Source organism: Chenopodium quinoa, unplaced genomic scaffold (genome assembly GCF_001683475.1).
Source record: "Chenopodium quinoa cultivar QQ74 unplaced genomic scaffold, ASM168347v1, whole genome shotgun sequence".
NCBI classification, from domain to species: domain Eukaryota; kingdom Viridiplantae; phylum Streptophyta; class Magnoliopsida; order Caryophyllales; family Amaranthaceae; genus Chenopodium; species Chenopodium quinoa.
Window position 1 is genome coordinate 1,017,675 of NW_018745523.1, and position 18,585 is coordinate 1,036,259.

The 18,585-nt window shown below is 35.4% G+C and overlaps 3 protein-coding genes, 1 long non-coding RNA gene and 1 pseudogene across 4 annotated transcripts; 1 reads left to right on the top strand and 4 right to left on the bottom strand.

Annotated features, from left to right (window-relative positions):
• Positions 1 to 659: 659 nt before the first annotated feature.
• On the bottom strand, positions 660 to 3,327 carry LOC110715597 (cytochrome P450 71A3-like). The gene is made up of 2 exons (XM_021894189.1): positions 2,160 to 3,327; positions 660 to 1,449 (listed from the first exon to the last, which is right to left on the bottom strand). The coding sequence occupies exons 1-2, from the start codon at positions 3,108 to 3,110 to the stop codon at positions 826 to 828; spliced, it is 1,575 nt and encodes a 524-aa protein (XP_021749881.1). The 5' UTR covers positions 3,111 to 3,327; the 3' UTR covers positions 660 to 825.
• LOC110715600 lies at positions 1,179 to 8,481 on the top strand. Its single transcript, XR_002510329.1, has 4 exons — positions 1,179 to 1,284; positions 4,523 to 4,640; positions 4,787 to 5,004; positions 7,659 to 8,481. It is a non-coding gene; the product is annotated as an uncharacterized LOC110715600 (long non-coding RNA).
• LOC110715599 lies at positions 3,329 to 7,036 on the bottom strand (annotated as a pseudogene).
• Positions 8,482 to 9,400: 919 nt separating the features above from the next.
• Positions 9,401 to 12,297, bottom strand: LOC110715508 (cytochrome P450 71A25-like). The gene is made up of 2 exons (XM_021894088.1): positions 11,173 to 12,297; positions 9,401 to 10,309 (listed from the first exon to the last, which is right to left on the bottom strand). Exons 1-2 carry the CDS (start codon positions 12,076 to 12,078, stop codon positions 9,692 to 9,694), a joined length of 1,524 nt encoding a protein of 507 aa, XP_021749780.1. The 5' UTR covers positions 12,079 to 12,297; the 3' UTR covers positions 9,401 to 9,691.
• A 1,582-nt stretch (positions 12,298 to 13,879) lies between these two features.
• On the bottom strand, positions 13,880 to 16,025 carry LOC110715534 (cytochrome P450 71A26-like). Its single transcript, XM_021894117.1, has 2 exons — positions 14,998 to 16,025; positions 13,880 to 14,748 (listed from the first exon to the last, which is right to left on the bottom strand). Exons 1-2 carry the CDS (start codon positions 15,952 to 15,954, stop codon positions 14,125 to 14,127), a joined length of 1,581 nt encoding a protein of 526 aa, XP_021749809.1. The 5' UTR covers positions 15,955 to 16,025; the 3' UTR covers positions 13,880 to 14,124.
• Positions 16,026 to 18,585: the final 2,560 nt, after the last annotated feature.

Below are 18,585 nucleotides of genomic sequence, written 5' to 3' on the forward strand. Positions count from 1 at the left end.
TAGCTGACTGGGCTGATTGCACATGTGGGTCTATAACATAGCCGTGGTTATGTTTTTGCTTAAGCATAAAAAAAGTGAATTTTTTTTAATTAGTTCTGAAAATAATCTGAAGTTCTGACTTTATAGAGCAGTTATATGAAACAGTACTATATGGAAAAACATTAAGTATAAAATAAATGCCATTTAGGATTGACGTCGATCAAAGAAGGAGAATTTTGGAACTCTAATGCTCTCAATCTTTAAGCACTTCTTGTTATCATTATGCTCTGCTTTTGCAAAGCTTGAAGCTGAAAATTAGTTCCATAATTAATCATAAATTGGAACATACTTATTTGGTTTGCATCATCCTGACAATAAAAAACATTTGACACCACGGATAGTTGGATACTAATTCTTGCAGTCAATTCTTACCAAATTTAATCATATTTTTTTTAGCTTAATTTTACTGATCTGAATTCCTGATGAAAGTTACAAAATGCTTTACCTGGGGGGAAAAAAAATCTAGGGTAATCTTGCAAGGATACATAGCATACATTCGTTGTAAGGCACTAATTTCATATTAGTATTTTATACACGTGTTTGATGAATTAATGTCATTTTATGGGATTTAGTTAGCGAAGTCAAACATGGATTATTATTTTAAAATAGGGAATCAGAGCGACAAGGAAAAGCAAGAGCAAGGATTAGGAGTATGAAAATCTGACAACATAGAACATGCCGGAATCGTAAGATCTCTTCCTTGATTATATACAAGTTTTTATTGTTTATTGCCCATCTATTTGCTGCCAACAACTCAGGGTAATCATATGCAAGGGTGCGGAGCCTTCAGTTTCCTGCAGATGCAATATAAGATTTTGCTACTGCAAGAAGTGAAGTATTTTTGTGCATATTGATCCCAAAGCTCTCAGTCATGTCCAAGGTTTCAACATCTGCTTCACCAGGCAACATCCAATCAAACTTACGCATGAGATTTGCCAATAAAAGCTGACTGCTTGCCATGGCAAATGATATTCCAGGGCACATCCTTCTGCCAGCTCCGAATGGAATGAACTGGAGGTCATGGCCTCTGAAATCCATTGAGGAATTCAAGAACCTTTCTGGATTGAACTTCTCAGGCTCATCCCAAGAAGCAGGGTCTCTGTGGATTGCCCAACCGTTTATTATAACTCCTGTCCTTGCAGGAATGTTGTAGCCAAATATTTTGGTATCTTGGGTTGATTGTCGGGGTATTAACAAAGGAACTGGAAGATGTAGCCTTAAAGTCTCCTTGACCACTGCTTTCAGGTACTTCATATGCTCCAAGTCGTCTTCTTTTACATCTACTATTTCTCCGGTAATTGCCTTCACCTCTTCTTGCAGTTTTATCATAATTCTAGGATGCCTCAATAGTTCTGTCATTGTCCATTCTAATAGGGTGGAAGTTGTATCAGTTCCAGCGGAAAACATATCCTGTTAGACAATTACTTTATACAGTTAGGTAACGTGGTAAAGTACTAAAGAAAGAATAAAAGGGTAATAAAGATAATCTTTGTTTGTTTATCACTCTATTCTCTACAATTGTCCTATATTATTATTGAGTTATGCACTATCTTCACAGTCAGTGTACACTTCAACAGTCACAATCTTGGTTTAGAATAATTAAAACAAATAGAATATTCACTTGACTGTTGGTAGAGTCCAACTTGTTACTTGTAATCTGATTCTGTTTGTCCTGTAGGTTTAGCTTTTGTCATAGACTCATAGGTGACTATTAGGTGTCTTTTGCTGTTATGTCTACACCTTAAACCCAATCTTGTCAAGCCTCAACCAAGAGTGAGTGATAGGCACAATTCAAAAGATATTCCTTAGTTGCAAGATATCGAAGATTTATGAATAGAATATATGAATAGGTTCAACAGACCACACTATGCTTATCTAATACTTGGCTCCCTAAAAATAGCTAAGGAATTCAATGATGCTGAGAACGGAGTATGTTACATTAGGCAAATTTTGCTGTTGGAGTGACTATACTAGTGAGTTGAAGTAGTGACATACCTATAACATGTACATTACAATTTCTACAGTTCTGTTTTATATAGACGTTACAGAAAAATGCATAAGAAATAATGAAAATGAATTTTAGCAGTTAATAATTTTCGAACAATTGAGTAAACACTTACCAATATGAGAGCTTTTATACTATCTCGGTCTATGGGAAAGTGAGGTGTTTGATCCTTCTGAACATCAAGCAAAACATCGACAATGTCCTTCACTTTTTCATCACTGTCACCCTCTTCATTTTTCCTGCAATCATCTAAACGATTCTGGTGTTCTTGAACTACTTTTTCAAGAAATCGATCAAATTCTTTGGCAATTTTATCAACTTTTGCATCCCATCCATTAAGTTTATCAATCCAAGCAAGCCAGGGAATCATATCTCCAACATTAAATTCAGCTAGCAACCTGTTAAACTCTTTCATGACCTTATTAAAGTTGATACCATCTTCTGTTCCAATGTACTTCCTTCCAAAGGCAACCCTGCATATCGTATCGTTCGTGAATTCAATAAACATCTCGCTCAAATTCACAGGTGATGATCCTGCTTTTCTTATTTTCTCAATCAGTAGAGCTGTTTCTTCTTCTCTGATACTGCGAAATGACCGAACCCTTCTGTTACTCAAGAGATGGAGCACACATATACTCTTCATCTGCCTCCAATATTCTCCATAAGGTGCTCCTACAAGATCCTTGTAGTTATATAGGAGCCTTTCTCCTTTCTTAGACATTGGTCTGTTAGCAAAAACAATATCATGGGTTACCATGATCTCGCGGGCTGCTCTTGCTGAGGAGATGACGATGGTAGGAACACTGCCTAGTTGAATCATCATGAGGTCTCCATATTTCTCGGACATCGATCGGAGAGAACGGTGAGGTTGAGTACCTAGCTGATGTATATTGCCTAGAATTGGTAGCTTTGGTGGAGATGGAGGCAGGTTTTTCCTGGAAATAGTTGTTAATTGAAGCCATTTGTAGAGGAATAACAGGAAGAGGATGAACGATACAAGTGTTAAAGGTTGTAAGTAGATGTACTTTAGTTGATTTTGCAGCAACTGCAGAATTCTGGAATTCATCTGTAAATTTTACTGTAGAATTGTGTGGATATGATGCCTATAGAGGTAACCAAGAGATAACCCCATGATTCATGATTTGTGGGGAGTAGGGACTACAGTCCAGGACACAATTTAGTTCAATTTAATTTATATATCTGTTTAGTTAGTTAGCCACAGGCCCATAACCATCCTTTTTATTTATTTATTTATTATTTATTTTTATTTTTTTTTTGGGGGGGGGGGGGGGGGGGGAATAGAAATGGTACTCACCTCCATCCATTTTTTTAGCTGGTCACTAGTGTACTATACTCACCAATCCAATTAGAGAGATCAAAAACCGACTAAATCTGTTTTAGATTTCGATTCTTATAGACATAATAATTTAGTATGACTCAAATTTGATACACACTAGACCTAAATGAACCCAACCACATTACCTAAATGTGACACCTCTAGTCCTCGAGATCCAATGTTCAAAAAAGCTAAAGGACAAACATAATAATAAGTTAGAACTAAAGTCCTCTTATCCGTTAGACTGTAGCTGTAAAACTTTATAAGAATGGAGAAATGGAATAGAGAGGATAAATCAGCTGTGAAGGGGGTCAATTAAGTGTTGCCTTTTACCAATTGGATATGAAGTAATAAGCTGTAACATTGGGCCTAGCGACTAGCCCACTAAATGATTTTGGTCCAACGGGTTGCATCCAAGTGAAATGTCATGCCACATTGCCACTACTTTGAATAATCTCAGCCTAATTAAATTCCCTTTGTCCCTAAATTGGAAGCCTCTTTCTCTTTATTATGTGAGTAATAAATATTAAAAATATTTTTAATAAAAGGGCGGAAGGAGTACGTAGTATACAATAAGTTTTTTTTTTTTTTTTATGCTATAGGATTATGTCATTTGGAGTGTTATATTTCATATGTTATTTTTACAAAATAGAACAATAAAGAAAAACATAACTAAGAGATTCAATCATGAAATTTATGAGTAATACTGGTCCAAATTATCGCTTGGGTTAAAAAAAATTAGTTTATGGTTCTATTTTGTAAAAAACTAGAAATAACATACAAAATATAATGTGACATGACTCAATGACTATGACAACTACTTCATAAAATTTAAGGGACCAGCTTCTCGGAATATAGTTGATCACTGATTGTTGTGAGCTAGTGAGTGAAATGAATTTGATGTGCATTAGTGCTCTGACTTGTGAAAACCTGACAATTTAGTTAAAGTTACCATATTTCTGGATTATCTGATTCGTATTACATTGTAATGAAAAGACAAGGGCAAAATATGAAATAACAGCATAACTTATAAGATCATGTTAGAAGTGCATGAGCCATAAAGCATCTTCTAGTTACTGGTTATTGTTGTTTTATTCAGTAAGTAAAGCACCAATAAGACCTTCAGTTACCTTCAATCACAGGTATTGCAGTAGCAAATAGAGGGAGCTTCCTATGGGCGGTTAGGCCAATGCATTCACTCATATCTAAAGTCTCACCATCTGCTCCTCCGGGTAGCATCCAGTTGAACTTATACATGAGGTTTGCTAATACAAGTTCATTATTAGCCATGGAAAATGTAATTCCTGGGCAGATCCTTCTTCCTGATCCAAATGGAATCAATTCGAAGTCTTGCCCTTTAAAATCTGTTGTAGAATTTATGAACCTCTCTGGATTGAACCTTTCAGGTTCATCCCAAGAAGCAGGATCTCTGTGGATAGCCCATGCATTAGTTATAACTGTGATACCTGCTGGAATATCATACCCGTTAATCTTGGTGTCGTGCATTGATTTTCTTGGAGCCAGCAAAGGAATCGGAGGATGTAGACGAAGGGTCTCCTTGATCACTGCTTTTAAGTATTTCATCTGATCCAAATCATCTTCATTAACATATGATTTTTCTCCGGTAATTCCTCTGACTTCTCTTTGCAGTTTACTCATTACTAAGGGATGCCTTAATAACTCTGCTATTGCCCATTCTAGGACTGTGTGTGTTGTATCAGTTCCACCAGAAAACATATCCTGTATCAGACAATAACTTCACATTAAAAGAATTCACAGAATACTCATAACTGGTGTATTGTGCCATATGATGAAATATTATGTTTTTTCTGTGTAATTTAGGCTAAAAAGGTGTTATAGACATGTATGTAAGTGCGTATATTGCTCTTGTCATCCTTCTAGGATAATTTATTCTTCTTATTCTTTTATTTTGGTGGGGGTTAAGGGAAGGGAGGGGGATTATATTGTTTTTCCTGTATGTGTTTACCAGCGAAAGGTCAATTATGTGTCTGTTTGAGGCTTATTTGGTCCTTAGTAGCAACCTTGTCTAAAGCTCAGTCTTCAAAAGAAGTTTAGATGGGATATTGCCACCAATATACTCTTAATTTCTTTTGGCAGGATGTGATACTATTATTGCTCTCATATGTGAAAACTGAACTTGGACTTAATGATGGCTAAAACCTTGGTTCTTTGGTAGAAAAGGAATTTACTGATAGTCTGATAAGCAGCACAATTCACTGGCATATCGTGTGCCCACTCAATCAATCTGGATCCTGGATTTCTGGGACTAAAGTCCTGCCTTCTCTATGGCAGGGTAGTTGACGTTGAATTTAAGGGTGTAGAATTGCTATTTAAGGACTCGATTCAGGGAAAATAAAACAGGAAGATAACAGAATTTAAGCCTAAAAGATGAATTTAGTGAAATGGATAATTTTTTCAACAAATTAGTAATTACCAGTATGAGAGCTTTGATGCTATCTCTGTCAATGGTGAACCCAGCTGTCTTTTCTTTCTGAACATATAGTAAAACATCTACAAAGTCCTTAGCCATTTCATCATTTTGGCTATCTTCACCCTTTCTGCTGTCTCCTTGACGATCCTGGTGCTCTTTAACAACCTGCTCAAGAAAGTTATCAAACTCTTTAGAAACTCTTTCCACCATTGCATCCGACCCACCAAGCCAATTAGTCCAAGCCAAACACGGAATAAAATCTCCAACTCTAAATCAGCCTAGCAAATCTAGAAACTCCCTCAAGAGCTTCTTGAAGTCAATATCTTGTCCTTTATTACCAGTATATTTCCTTCCAAAGGCCACCCTGCATATCACATCATTTGTTATAGTCATAAACATCTCACTCAAATTCACAACTGAAGATGATGAGTTCTCAATTTTTTCCATGAGAAGTGCCATCTCTTCTTCCCTAATACTTTGAAAAGATCGCACCCTTGTGTTACTTAAAAGCTGAAGCACACATATACTCTTCATCTGCCTCCAATACTCTCCATACTGAGCTGCTGCCACATCCTTACCATTATAGAGAAGCCTGTTGGCAACCTTTGATGTTGGCCTATTGCAAAATGTTGAATCTTGGGTTTTCATGATCTCGCGAGCTGCTTTGGCAGAGGAGACAATAAGTACTGGAGCTTTCCCCAGATTGATTACCATGAGCTCCCCATATCTTTCCGATAGTGATTGGAGAGAGCGGTAGGGGAAAGCTCCTAGCTGATGAATGTTGCCTAAAATCGGAAGCCTTGGCGGAGAAGGAGGTAGGCTTTTTCCGGGAGAAGATTTTTTGTGAAGCCACTTGTATAGGAAGAATAAGAACAGGATGAGTGGAAGAACTGTAAAGGACTGTTCTATGCTGGGCAGCATCCTTCTGTTTGCAACTTTGCACACTGATTTTACTGAATGTTTGTGCTTAGGAAATGAAGGGAAATTCTTTGTTAGAATTTCTTGAACTGTTTTTATTTGACTTACCAATATTTAATATCATCATGATATGTTAATTTATTAGATAGTGAACTTTGGACCATGTTAGCAATTATTTGGTGGAGACTGAAAATAGGAAGGTAGATTTTATAAAAAAAATATTGTCTTTTAATATTTAAAGATAGATTTGTGTTACTGGTGGTTGGTGGCAGTGGTTATGGTTTTATAACTTTTTAGAAGAAAGGGATAGATGCTTTCTTTAATCATAGTTTTGTCTTGACTATATGAAGTAAACTATTTGAAAATAGATTTATGTTTAAACGAAGAATACTAAATAAGTATGCCTGAAGGATAACACTGGAAATTTACATTTATATTTTGTCTTGTATGGCTTCATTCTTTAAGCATATCTTGTATAATGGCCTTAATGTACAAAACTATATGACTGGATTTTATCATCATCGTGATAATATTTTTGTGGCAGAACCTTATCATATTGAATCTTAAATTTCTATTTTTATTTATTGAGACTAATCCTGGATTCCTGAAACCTGTGAAATACTTTGCTTGAGGAAAAAAACACACACACGCACACATTTCAAGGATAATCTAGCAAAAAACAAATTCATGGTCAGGTACCAAGTTCATTTTATCACTTTAGTACTCTAGTACATGAATATATGACTCAAAGTCAATTAACGAAAAAGTAAAGGAACTAGGAAAAGCAGAAAGATATAAGGAAATCAGAATCTGATTACATAAAACATGTAGCAATGATTTGCATAAATACAGATATGCTGTTCGTGACCCATCTATTTGCTGCCAATAACTCAGTGTATCAAATACAGGGGTGCAGTCGTGCAGAGCCTTCAGTTTCCTGCAGCTGGTATACAAGCTTTTGATACAGCTGTAGTATTCCTGCACAAAGTGATCCCAAAGCTCTCACTCATGTCCAAGTTCTCACCTTTTGCTTCACCAGGCAACACCTAATTAAACTCACCCATGAGATTTTGTTAAATACGGGTCTGGGCCGCACCCGTCACGGGAGAGTGCAAGTCCACCACTTTTACAAGACCAAGGAGGTTCCACCTCAAAACCATATGGCTAATTATTTATGAGAGAATAGAATAGCTATTTGTATTGCTTGATTATTATTGATCAATAGGTTGAGTATTTATACAAAACCTATGCTCATAAGATAGGAAACAATCTTCCCATAAGATATACCATATATCCTAATGATATATTCACTAAATCATATCTTAACATAAAATAAACCTAAATATATTATTCCTTTAATGATATCTACGGAAAATATATCACACAATATTTTCCGATATCTCATATCTTAACACCCTCCCGCAATCGTAACGGCAGTAATACGAACGTTGCGATTGGAAATTCTTCAATTTGTTAGAAGCCGAGATGCACACTCTTGTGATGTCGCCTTCACAAAAAAAAAAAAAAAAACTTCAATGATGAGAACGTTCATCTTTTCGAACTCATCTGTCATCAATCAAAGAGGAACGTCATTCTTTTCGAACCTGTAAATATAACAATTTTTGGTTTTTCTAGAGCAAAACTGAGCTCCAATCAAATATTGGTTTTTTTAGAGTAAACCACACTCAAATCTTTTGGTCTTTTCGAGTAAACCACACTCAAATCTTTTGGTCTTTCAGAGTAAACCACACTCAAATCTTTTACTGGTTTTTCAGAGTAAACCACACTCATATCCAAAGGAGCAAAATCATGCTCGAATCAACTCACAAACCTTGTCTCACGGCACAAGGAGAACCAAATATATCTTGTCTCACGACACAAGAGAGCCGAAAACTTGTGAGAGTCAAAGACACACCAACAACTTTATTTTGATCTCAATGCTTAGAAAAGCCACGCATGATGTAATGTATACATCAAGTCATCAACTCAAACTCTGCACCAACACTAACTTGCACAACGGAATAAACTAAAAAAAAAATTTGGTAATTTTTGCTAAAGGATCATCCCACCGGTGGGTTTAATTTCTAACCTACCGGTAGGGGGGAAATTTTTTATGAACGGTCCCAAGATTTAACCTGCTCTTGATACCATGACAAATTATTTATGAGAGAATAGAATAGCTTTTTGTATTGCTTGATTATTATTGATCATAGGTTGAGTATTTATACAAAATCTATGCTCATAAGATAGGAAACAATCTTCCCATAAGATATACCATATATCCTAATGATATATTCACTAAATCATATCTTAACATAAAATAAACCTAAATATATTATTCCTTTAATGATATCTACGGAAAATATATCACACAATATTTTCCGATGTCTCATATCTTAACAGATTTGCTATTAAAAGCTGACTGCTTGCCATGATGTCTGTTTGGGAATTCAAGAAACTTTCTGGATTGAACTTGTCAGGTTCATCCCAAGAAGCAGGATCTCTGTGGATTGCCCAACCGTTTATAATAACTCCTGTCCTTGCAGGAATGTTGTATTCAAGTACTTTGGTAGCTTGGGTTAATTGTCGATGTATTGACAAAGGAACTGGAAGATGTAGCTGTAAAGTCTCCATGACCACTGCTTTCAGAGTTTCAGGTATTTCACATGCTCCAAGTCTTCTTCTATAGAGTCATTCCCTTCGTGTATATTTGAGACACTTTTATACCTTCTATATATTGTTTATTTACAAAGTATTTGCATTGCAACTCTAATAACAATAAAAATTGCATAGTCCATACAGTAGATAGTACCAGTAGAGTAGTAGACAGGTAGTACATGCTCGTCTTAGTCAAGGTTATTAGTACTGATGAGCCATGAAGCATCTTCTGGCTGCTATTTATAGTTGTTTTATTTCTATAAGTAAAGCACCAATAAGACCTTCAGTTACCTTCAATCACAGGTGTTGCAGTAGCAAGTAGAGGAATCTTCTGATGGGCGGTTAGGCCTATGCATTCACTCATGTCTAAAGTTTCACCATCTGCTCCACCAGGTAGAATCCAGTTGAATTTATGCATGAGGTTTGCTAATACAAGTTCATTATTAGCAATGGAAAACGTAATTCCTGGGCAAATCCTTCTTCCTGATCCAAATGGAATCAAGTCGAAGTCTTGCCCTTTAAAATCTGTTGTGGAATCTAAGAACCTCTCTGGATTGAACCTTTCAGGTTCATCCCAAGAAGCGGGATCTCTGTGGATTACCCAAGCATTGGTCAAGACTGTGATACCTGCTGGAATATCATACCCGTTAATCTTTGTGTCGTGTATTGATCTTCTTTTTGACAGGAAAGGAATCGGAGGATGTAGTCGAAGGGTCTCCTTGATCACTGCTTTTAAGTATTTCATCTGCCCCAAATCATCTTCATTAACATATGCTTTTTCTCCGGTAATTCCTCTGACTTCTCTTTGCAGTTTACTTATTTCTAAGGGATGCCTTAGTAACTCTGTCATTGCCCATTCTAGGACTGTGGCTGTTGTATCAGTTCCACCAGAAAATATATCCTGTATCAGTCAGACAATAACTCCACATTAACCGAATTCACAGAATACTAATAACTGGTTTATTGTGCCATATGATGAAATTTTATGTTTGTTCCGTATAATTTTGGCTTAAAAGGTGTTATAAACATGTATGTGTCAATGTGTGTATATAGATTGCACTTTTCATCCTTAAAGGGTATTGTTGGGAGAAGGGAGGGGGGGTTATACCAGCAAAAAGTCAAATAATTTGGTCTTTTTGAGGCTTATTTGGTATTTGATCAGGTCTAGTTAACAGCAACCTCATCAAAAGTTCAGTCTTCAAAGGAAGTTTAGATGGGATAATGCATTAATGCCACAAATATCCTCTTAATATCTATTGGCAGGATGTGATACTGTTGTTCTTATATGTGAAAACTGGACTTAGACTAATTATTATAGTCAAACCTAGATACTTGAAGAAAAGGAATTTCACAGTCGTTTGGTTGGATCATTTGGAATGGGTTGGAGAACTCCATTCCATCTATTTTTTTGTTTGGTTGAGTTTTTTAATAATGGAATCTCATACCCCAAGGATTTTAACTTTACCCCATACCTATTGAATCATGCCCACCTCTCCCCCTAATTCACAATCCATTCTATTAGTGCAGTATATAATCCATGCTAACAATAAAACCAAACAACTTTAGACTAGTATGGGTTTTAGAGTCTGTACTTCTCTAGTATGAGATTCAATATCAAATCCATTTCAATATAATGAACACAAATCACTGGCATGTGTTTTTAGGGACTCGATTCAGAGAAATTAGAACAGGAAGATGAAAGAATTTAAGCCTAAAAGATAAATTAGTAAAATGGATAAATTTAAACGAAAAATTAGTTGTTACCAGTATAACACCTTTGATGCTATCTCTGTCAATGGCAAACCCAGCTGTGTTTTCTTTCTGAACATCAAGTAAAACATCTACAAAGTCCTTAGCCATTTCATCATTTTGGCTATCTTCACCCTTTCTGCTGTCTCCTTGACGATCCTGGTGCTCTTTAACAACCTGCTCAAGAAAGTTATCAAACTCTTTAACAACTCTGTCCACCTTTGCATCCGACCCACTAAGCCAATTAGTCCAAGCCAAACACGGAATAAAATCTCCAACTCTAAAACTACCCAGCAATTCTAGATACTCCCTTAAGAGTTTCATGAAGTTAATATCTTTACTGTATTTCCTTCCAAAGGCTACCCTGCATACCACATCATTTGTTAAAGTCATAAACATCTCACTCAAATTCACTACTGAAGATGATGATTTCTCAATCTTTTCCATTAGAAGTGCCATCTCTTCCTCCCTAACTCTTCGAAAAGATCGCACCCTTGTGTTACTTAATAGCTGAAGCACACATATACTCTTCATCAGCCTCCAATTCTCACCATACTGAGCTGCTGCCACGTCCTTGCCATTGTAGAGAAGCTTGTTACGGAACTTAGATATTGGCCTATTGCAAAATGTTGAATCTTGGGTTTTCATGATCTCGCGAGCTGCTTTGGCAGAGGAGACAATAAGGACTGGAGCTTTCCCCATATAAACAACCATGAGCTCCCCATATCTTTCAGATAGTGGTTTAAGAGAGCGGTAGGGGTAATTTCCTAGCTGATGAAGGTTGCCTATAATCGGAATCCTTGGCGGAGAAGGAGGTAGGCTTTTTCCGAGAGAAGATTTTGTGTGAAGCCATTTGTATAGGAAGTATAAGAACAAGATGAGTGGAAGAATTGTGAAGAATTGTTCTATACTGGGCAGCATCCTTTTGTGTGCAGATTGATTACTTATTTTACTGAATGTTTGTGCTAAGGAAATGAAGGGATGTTTTTTTAGAATTTCTTGACCTTTATTTATTTGATTTACCAAATAAATATCAGCACATGTCAATTTACTCCGTATGATTAGTGAATAGGAACCACATATGTTAGCAATTTGGGACCATGATTAGTACAAAATAACATTTTTTAAAAAAAATAAAATAAAATTGTCATCTGTGTTACAAGTATTTGGTGATGGTGGTTTTAATTATAGTTTCCTGTGAGCAAATACAAGTTAATAACCAAGATAAACGTGCACGTGACATATTTATGTAGTACAATGTACTAATTAAGTACGTGGTGCCGAAGAACAACACTGGATCGCTGGAAACTTCACATTTTTATTTTGTCTTGGGTCTCAATTAGCTTTTGTTTGAGTTGGTTATTTAACATGGTATCAGAGACAGGCATACTCTATGGAGTATCATATATGCATGCTTTAACATAACATTGTTTTATTTAGAAATAGTTTGCATTGCAACTCCAATAGCAACATAACACAATACAGTAGATGGTATCAGTAGTATATGCTCGTCTTTTTAATAACCAGCTTTATTATACACTATCATAGCGGCTATTTTATTATCTAAACAATTGGCACATTATTTATTTAATTAATTACAGAGTGATAAAATTATGCAATGCATGCAGTATTATTGTGGCTTCCTTAAGCTTCATTTATGATATATATTTTTTGCATCTACCCCCGATGGGAAAAGTGCAGAATGATCCAGGGCAACAACGTGAAGTAGCATCGCAATGATCACCAGCAGCCAGGCACTTTACACATTTGTATCTGACCATGTTGCAAACACTGCCCGGGCAACACTGATTAGGACGGATACAAGCTCGGCCCATCGGTGTGCAACTGCTCGGGGCTGGTGCTTGGGCTAACATGATGTTTGAAATAAGTGGCTGCTCATCGTCGATTTCACCTGCAACTGCGCTACTGCTTACCATCAGTACAACGCTTATTATAAGCATAAGAAAACCAATCATTTTCATCTCTGCCATATGTGTGATATACCTATGTGTGTAATGTATGTGTATCAGTGTATGTGTGTGTAATTTTGATTTGGTTTTTTGATTGATGATAAAAGGAGGAGATGGCAATCCCCTTTTGTAGCCAATCCCATGCATCGATGCATTCGACTGCCTCGTGCAATCGTATCATATGCATTTATGGTTCAACTAAACAATTGACCTCGTACCATATCATCAAAATAATGCTAATTGTCATTTACATGAGAAAAAACTCTTCATTCCAACCCATTTGGCCATTTTTTTCATCTCTTTCTTACATATGTAGTACTTATTGAGTATAGAGTTATACTTAAGAATAACTTGTAAGAAACTACTAACTCTGCCTCACGTAAAGAAAGAAATAAATTTGCTTTTTAAAGTTGTCCTTTTAGTACTAAAAGAGTGCCAAAGTAAAGGAACATTCAAACATTTAGAAGCTAAGTCCTATAATTACTTGATTTCTAGTGAACTAGATTTATTTTGACTTATAATTAGTTTTTATAAACTAAAACTCAATATATGGACTGAAATTGAAATTTTTTATTACAACTTACTCTTAAGGTTAAGTATACTGTAAATTTTTTTATGTAATTACTGATTTTTACTACGAAGATATTGAATTTGTTGTTTGATGATGAATTAGACTGATTATTACTCAAAAATATGATTTTTATTGGATATTAATTCAATAAGAACAATACCTTAGCTTAGCTTATTATTAGGCTATAGAAAGTTATGATATAAAGAATATGGGTTGGCAAGAGCATATTGCAATGAATGGATGAAAATGATCCTAATTTGTCGACGAACATAGGAGATAAATTATTCATTCATTCAGTCATCTCCACCCTTTTGGGATTAAAAGCTTTTGATTACATAAAACACATAGTAATTGATGGATTTCTATTTTGCATAAATTCATGCTTTTTTTCATAACCCTTCTATTTGTGCCAAAAACTCAGAGCCTTCAGCTTCCTGCAGCTGGTGTACAAGCTTTTGCTACAACAAAAAGCGGAGTATTCCTGCACATTGTGATCCCAAAGCTCTCACTCATGTCCAAGCTCTCACCATCTGCTTCACCAGGTAACTTCCAGTCGAACTTAAGCATCAGATTTCCTAACAATAGCTGACTGCTTGCTATAGCAAATGATATTCCGGGGCACATCCTTCTACCAGCTCCGAATGGAATGAACTGCAGGTCATGTCCTCTGAAGTCTGTCGTGGAATTCAAGAACCTTTCTGGATTGAACTTTTCGGGTTCATCCCAAGAAGCAGGATCTCTGTGGATTGTCCAACCGTTTATAATAACTCCTGTTCTTGCAGGAATGTTATAGCCACATATTTCGATATCTTGGGTTGATTGTCGAGGTATTAACAAAGGTACTGAGAGATGTAGCCTTAAAGTCTCCTTGACTACTGCTTTCAGGTACTTCATATGCTCTAAGTCGTCTTCTTTTACATCTACACCATCTCCGGTAATTTCTTTCACCTCTTCTTGAAGTTTTTTAAGAATTTTTGGATGCCTCGATAGTTCTGTCATCGCCCATTCTAATAAGGTGGAAGTTGTATCAGTTCCAGCAATAAACATATCCTGTGTTAAACAATTACATGAATTTAAATCACACCGTCGTTAAGGTGCAATATAAGGGTACTAAAAGACAATCATGTATTCGTATTTCAATCTATACTCTAAAATTGGCCTATATTTGTACAATTAGTGTACAGTTTCTACTGTTCTGTTTTGTATAGATGTTACAGAAAAAAGCTAATGAAGTTTTCTGAAATGAAAAAGAATATTAGCAACTTAGTATTTTGCAAATTAATTTAAAAAATCGCTTACCAAAATGAGAGCTTTTATACTGTCTCGGTCTATAGGAAAGTGACCTGTTTGATCCTTCTGAACATCAAGCAGAACATCCACAAAATCCTTTACTTTTTCATCAGTACTGTCACCCTTTTCAGTTTTTCTGCAATCATTCAAACGATCCTGGTGCTCTTTAACCACCTTTTCGAGGAATCGATCCAACTCTTTGGCAACCCTGTCAACTTTTGCATTCCATCCATTAAGTTTATCAATCCAAGCAAGCCAAGGAATATAGTCCTCAACATTGAATTCAGCTAGCAACCTGCTAAACTCTTTCATAACCTTCTTAAAGTTGATACCGCCTTCTGTTCCAATGTACTTCCTTCCAAATGCAACCCTGCATATCAAATCATTCGTGAACTCTACAAACATCTCACTCAGATTCACCGGTGATGACTCTGCTTGTCTGATTTTTTCCATCAGAAGAGCTGTTTCTTCTTCTCTGACAATGCTAAAAGACCGAACCATTTTGTTGCTTAATAGATGAACCACACATATACTCTTCATCTGCCTCCAATATTCTCCATAAGGTGATCCAACAATGTCCTTGTAATTATACAAAAGCCGCTCTCCTTTCTTAGACATTGGTCTGTTAGCAAAAACAATATCATGGTTTACCATGATCTCGCGAGCTGCTCTTGTTGAGGAAACAACAATGGTTGGCATACTTCCGAGTTGAATCATCATGATGTCCCCATATTTCTCGGACATTGATCGGAGAGAACGGTGAGGTTGTGTGCCAAGCTGATGTATATTGCCTAGAATTGGTAGCTTTGGTGGAGTAGGTGGCAGGTTTTTCCTAGAAACAGTTGTAAACTTAAGCCATTTGTATAGGAATAACAAGAACAGAATGCATGGTAGAAGTGTTAAGGGTTGCAAGTAGATATACTTCAGTTGTTTCTCCAGAAAATGCAGGAAACTAGAAATCATCATCTTTGAATAATGATGAAATTTAGGGGATCTGAAGTTATTACTCTTGCTAGGCGGTGTAATAACTAGCTCTTATCTCATGATTTCTAGGGACTATGCCTCAAGTTTATACTTTTATATTCACTTACTTATTAGGCAAAAGCTAATGGGCGCTCCCGGGACGTTAGATAAGAGAATTAAAATGCAAATATTAGAGTAAAATTAACATTAATTACACCGAACGACACGTGATTTTGTCGTGAATTCCTAACTTAATACCATTTCAACAAATTTATCCTTAGCTAACTCTCCGGGGCGCTCGTTAGCAAGATCGTACTTGTTATAGTGAATTTTTTTAACTTAGTCACCTCTTTAATTTTCTTTTTTTTTTTTGGGCCTATTGAAAGTTGAGACTTCAGAGTGATTTAAGTCACAAAGTGCGCAAATTTTAAGATGCACCATGGTGCACCTATTTCTAGGTGCACCACGCCTATACTTTTGAATAATCAGTAAAAAAATCTGAACAATTGCAAATTTTGAACATGTAGTAAAAACATTTGAACATCGCAAATTTTGAACATTTAGTTAAAAAATCTGAACAATTGCAATGCATCATGCCTATACTTTTGAACATTTAGTAAAAGAAATCTGAAAAATCAAGTATTTTGAACATTTAGTTAAAAAATCTGAACATCACAATTTTGAACATTTAGTAAAAAAAATTTGAACAATCGCAATACACCACGCCTATAATTTTGAACTTTTAGTAAAAAAATTGAACAATAAATTTTTTTGAACATTTAGTAAAAAAATCTGAACAATCGCAAATTTTGAATTATTACGAGTCAGACAAATTTTGAAATAACTCGTAATAATTCAATAGTTTTGTAATATAAACTGAACATTTAATGTATACAAAATGAACATTTCCTCATAAAATATGAACATAAAATTGCATGTTTATGTTCAAATTTTGTGACGTGTTCATATTCTTTTTACTAAATGTTCATTTTTTGTAAAATGTTCAATTTTTTTTACTAAATGTTCAAAAGTATAGTCGTGGTGCACCTATTTCTAGTTGCACCATGATGCACATAATACTAATTGCACTAAGTGTATGAAGATGGGCTGTATCAGTGGGCCTGTAGACTAGCCCAATAAAATATATTGGTCCATCTAGACAATTTCATGCTTCCAATTGAATTTTATTAAGCTGCTGTTGTAGATGATACATGCTTATTCCGAATTATTTAGCAAGTTTTTGGCATATATAATTGCTTTTTAACTTTCAAGATTTGTGTTTCTCAAAAAAACTTTCAAGATTTGTCATCTAACATCTTCTCATAATATCAATAGGTTATAACCGTATTGGTGAAAACACTTTCATGTTTTTTGCGGGTTGATTAATTACAGGTTATAACAACAGACTGATAAATACTGAATTTAAAAACAGGTTATAAGAAGTGTAGGTTGTATAAGTGTTGAACCCAAGTCACTCCTGATGGAGATGGAGGTACAAACCGGCCCTCAAGTCCATGATCCTCAAACACTCAACATAATTATATTAATAAGACATGAAAAACTAATACAGATAAAACTCATGCAACACTCATACAACGTAAATAAAGTGGACAATTATTAGAGATAAACTCATACAGCATAATAAAGGTGGTACGTTACAACATGGACAATCGTACTACTCGCAGTCTCCATAGCCGCTACATTAGAGATGAATAGATGATCGACTGCTTTCTTTTTTCGTATACGATCGAGGACGAACTGATCATATAGGTATAGGTATACAAATGAATGTAAAAAACCCATCCGGAGTGCAGTGATAGGGAGCACAACAGCCGTTCTCAGTGTACGGGATGCAAGATTGGAATCAATCAATAACTATATACTAAAGGCGAATAAAAAATGACACGTGGCAAAATCTGGTTTAATAATTTCCCTCCACTTTTTTTTTCTTTTTTTTTTGTCAAATTATCTTAGGCAATTTTAATACACTATAATATTTTCTTTCCTACTTAAACGCAATCTTTCCGTCCCAAATTCAATAAAACATTTCTGTAACAACTTATAAAAAATTTAAGCAAAATAATATTATTTAAAAAGATATGCATAATTTTTAATTTTTTTTTATAATTTTTAATATTATTAGAAGAATATCGAATTTTTTCATACTTATTATAAAAAAAAAATTATAAAAAAGTTGTTGAAATAAAAATATTTATAAATTTTGGTAAATCCGTGCATTGCACAGGGCCATAAGCTAGTTTATTTCTACAAGTTAATTGAGCTTATAATTATTGGCATTTTGAGTAGTAAGCTCTTGAAGCAAGATGCTTGCAAGAACAGGATCAGGGAAATGAGGGAATTCGCCAGCACCCGAGATGGGCTCAGGTTTCGTAGCAACCATTAAAATGGCTACCAAAACCACCATACTCACAACCCTTTTCATCTCCATTTTTCGTTTTATGTTATGGTGTGTTTGATGATGATCAAGAAAGGGATTCTATTTATAGATATATGTGGTGGTTGGCATGTCACCATGTCACATACTCATGTGTATGTGTTAGATAAGATGATGAGAGTAATAAGAGTCTATTCCGATTTACTGAAAACAACTTACCTAAATTGAATTGAACTTAA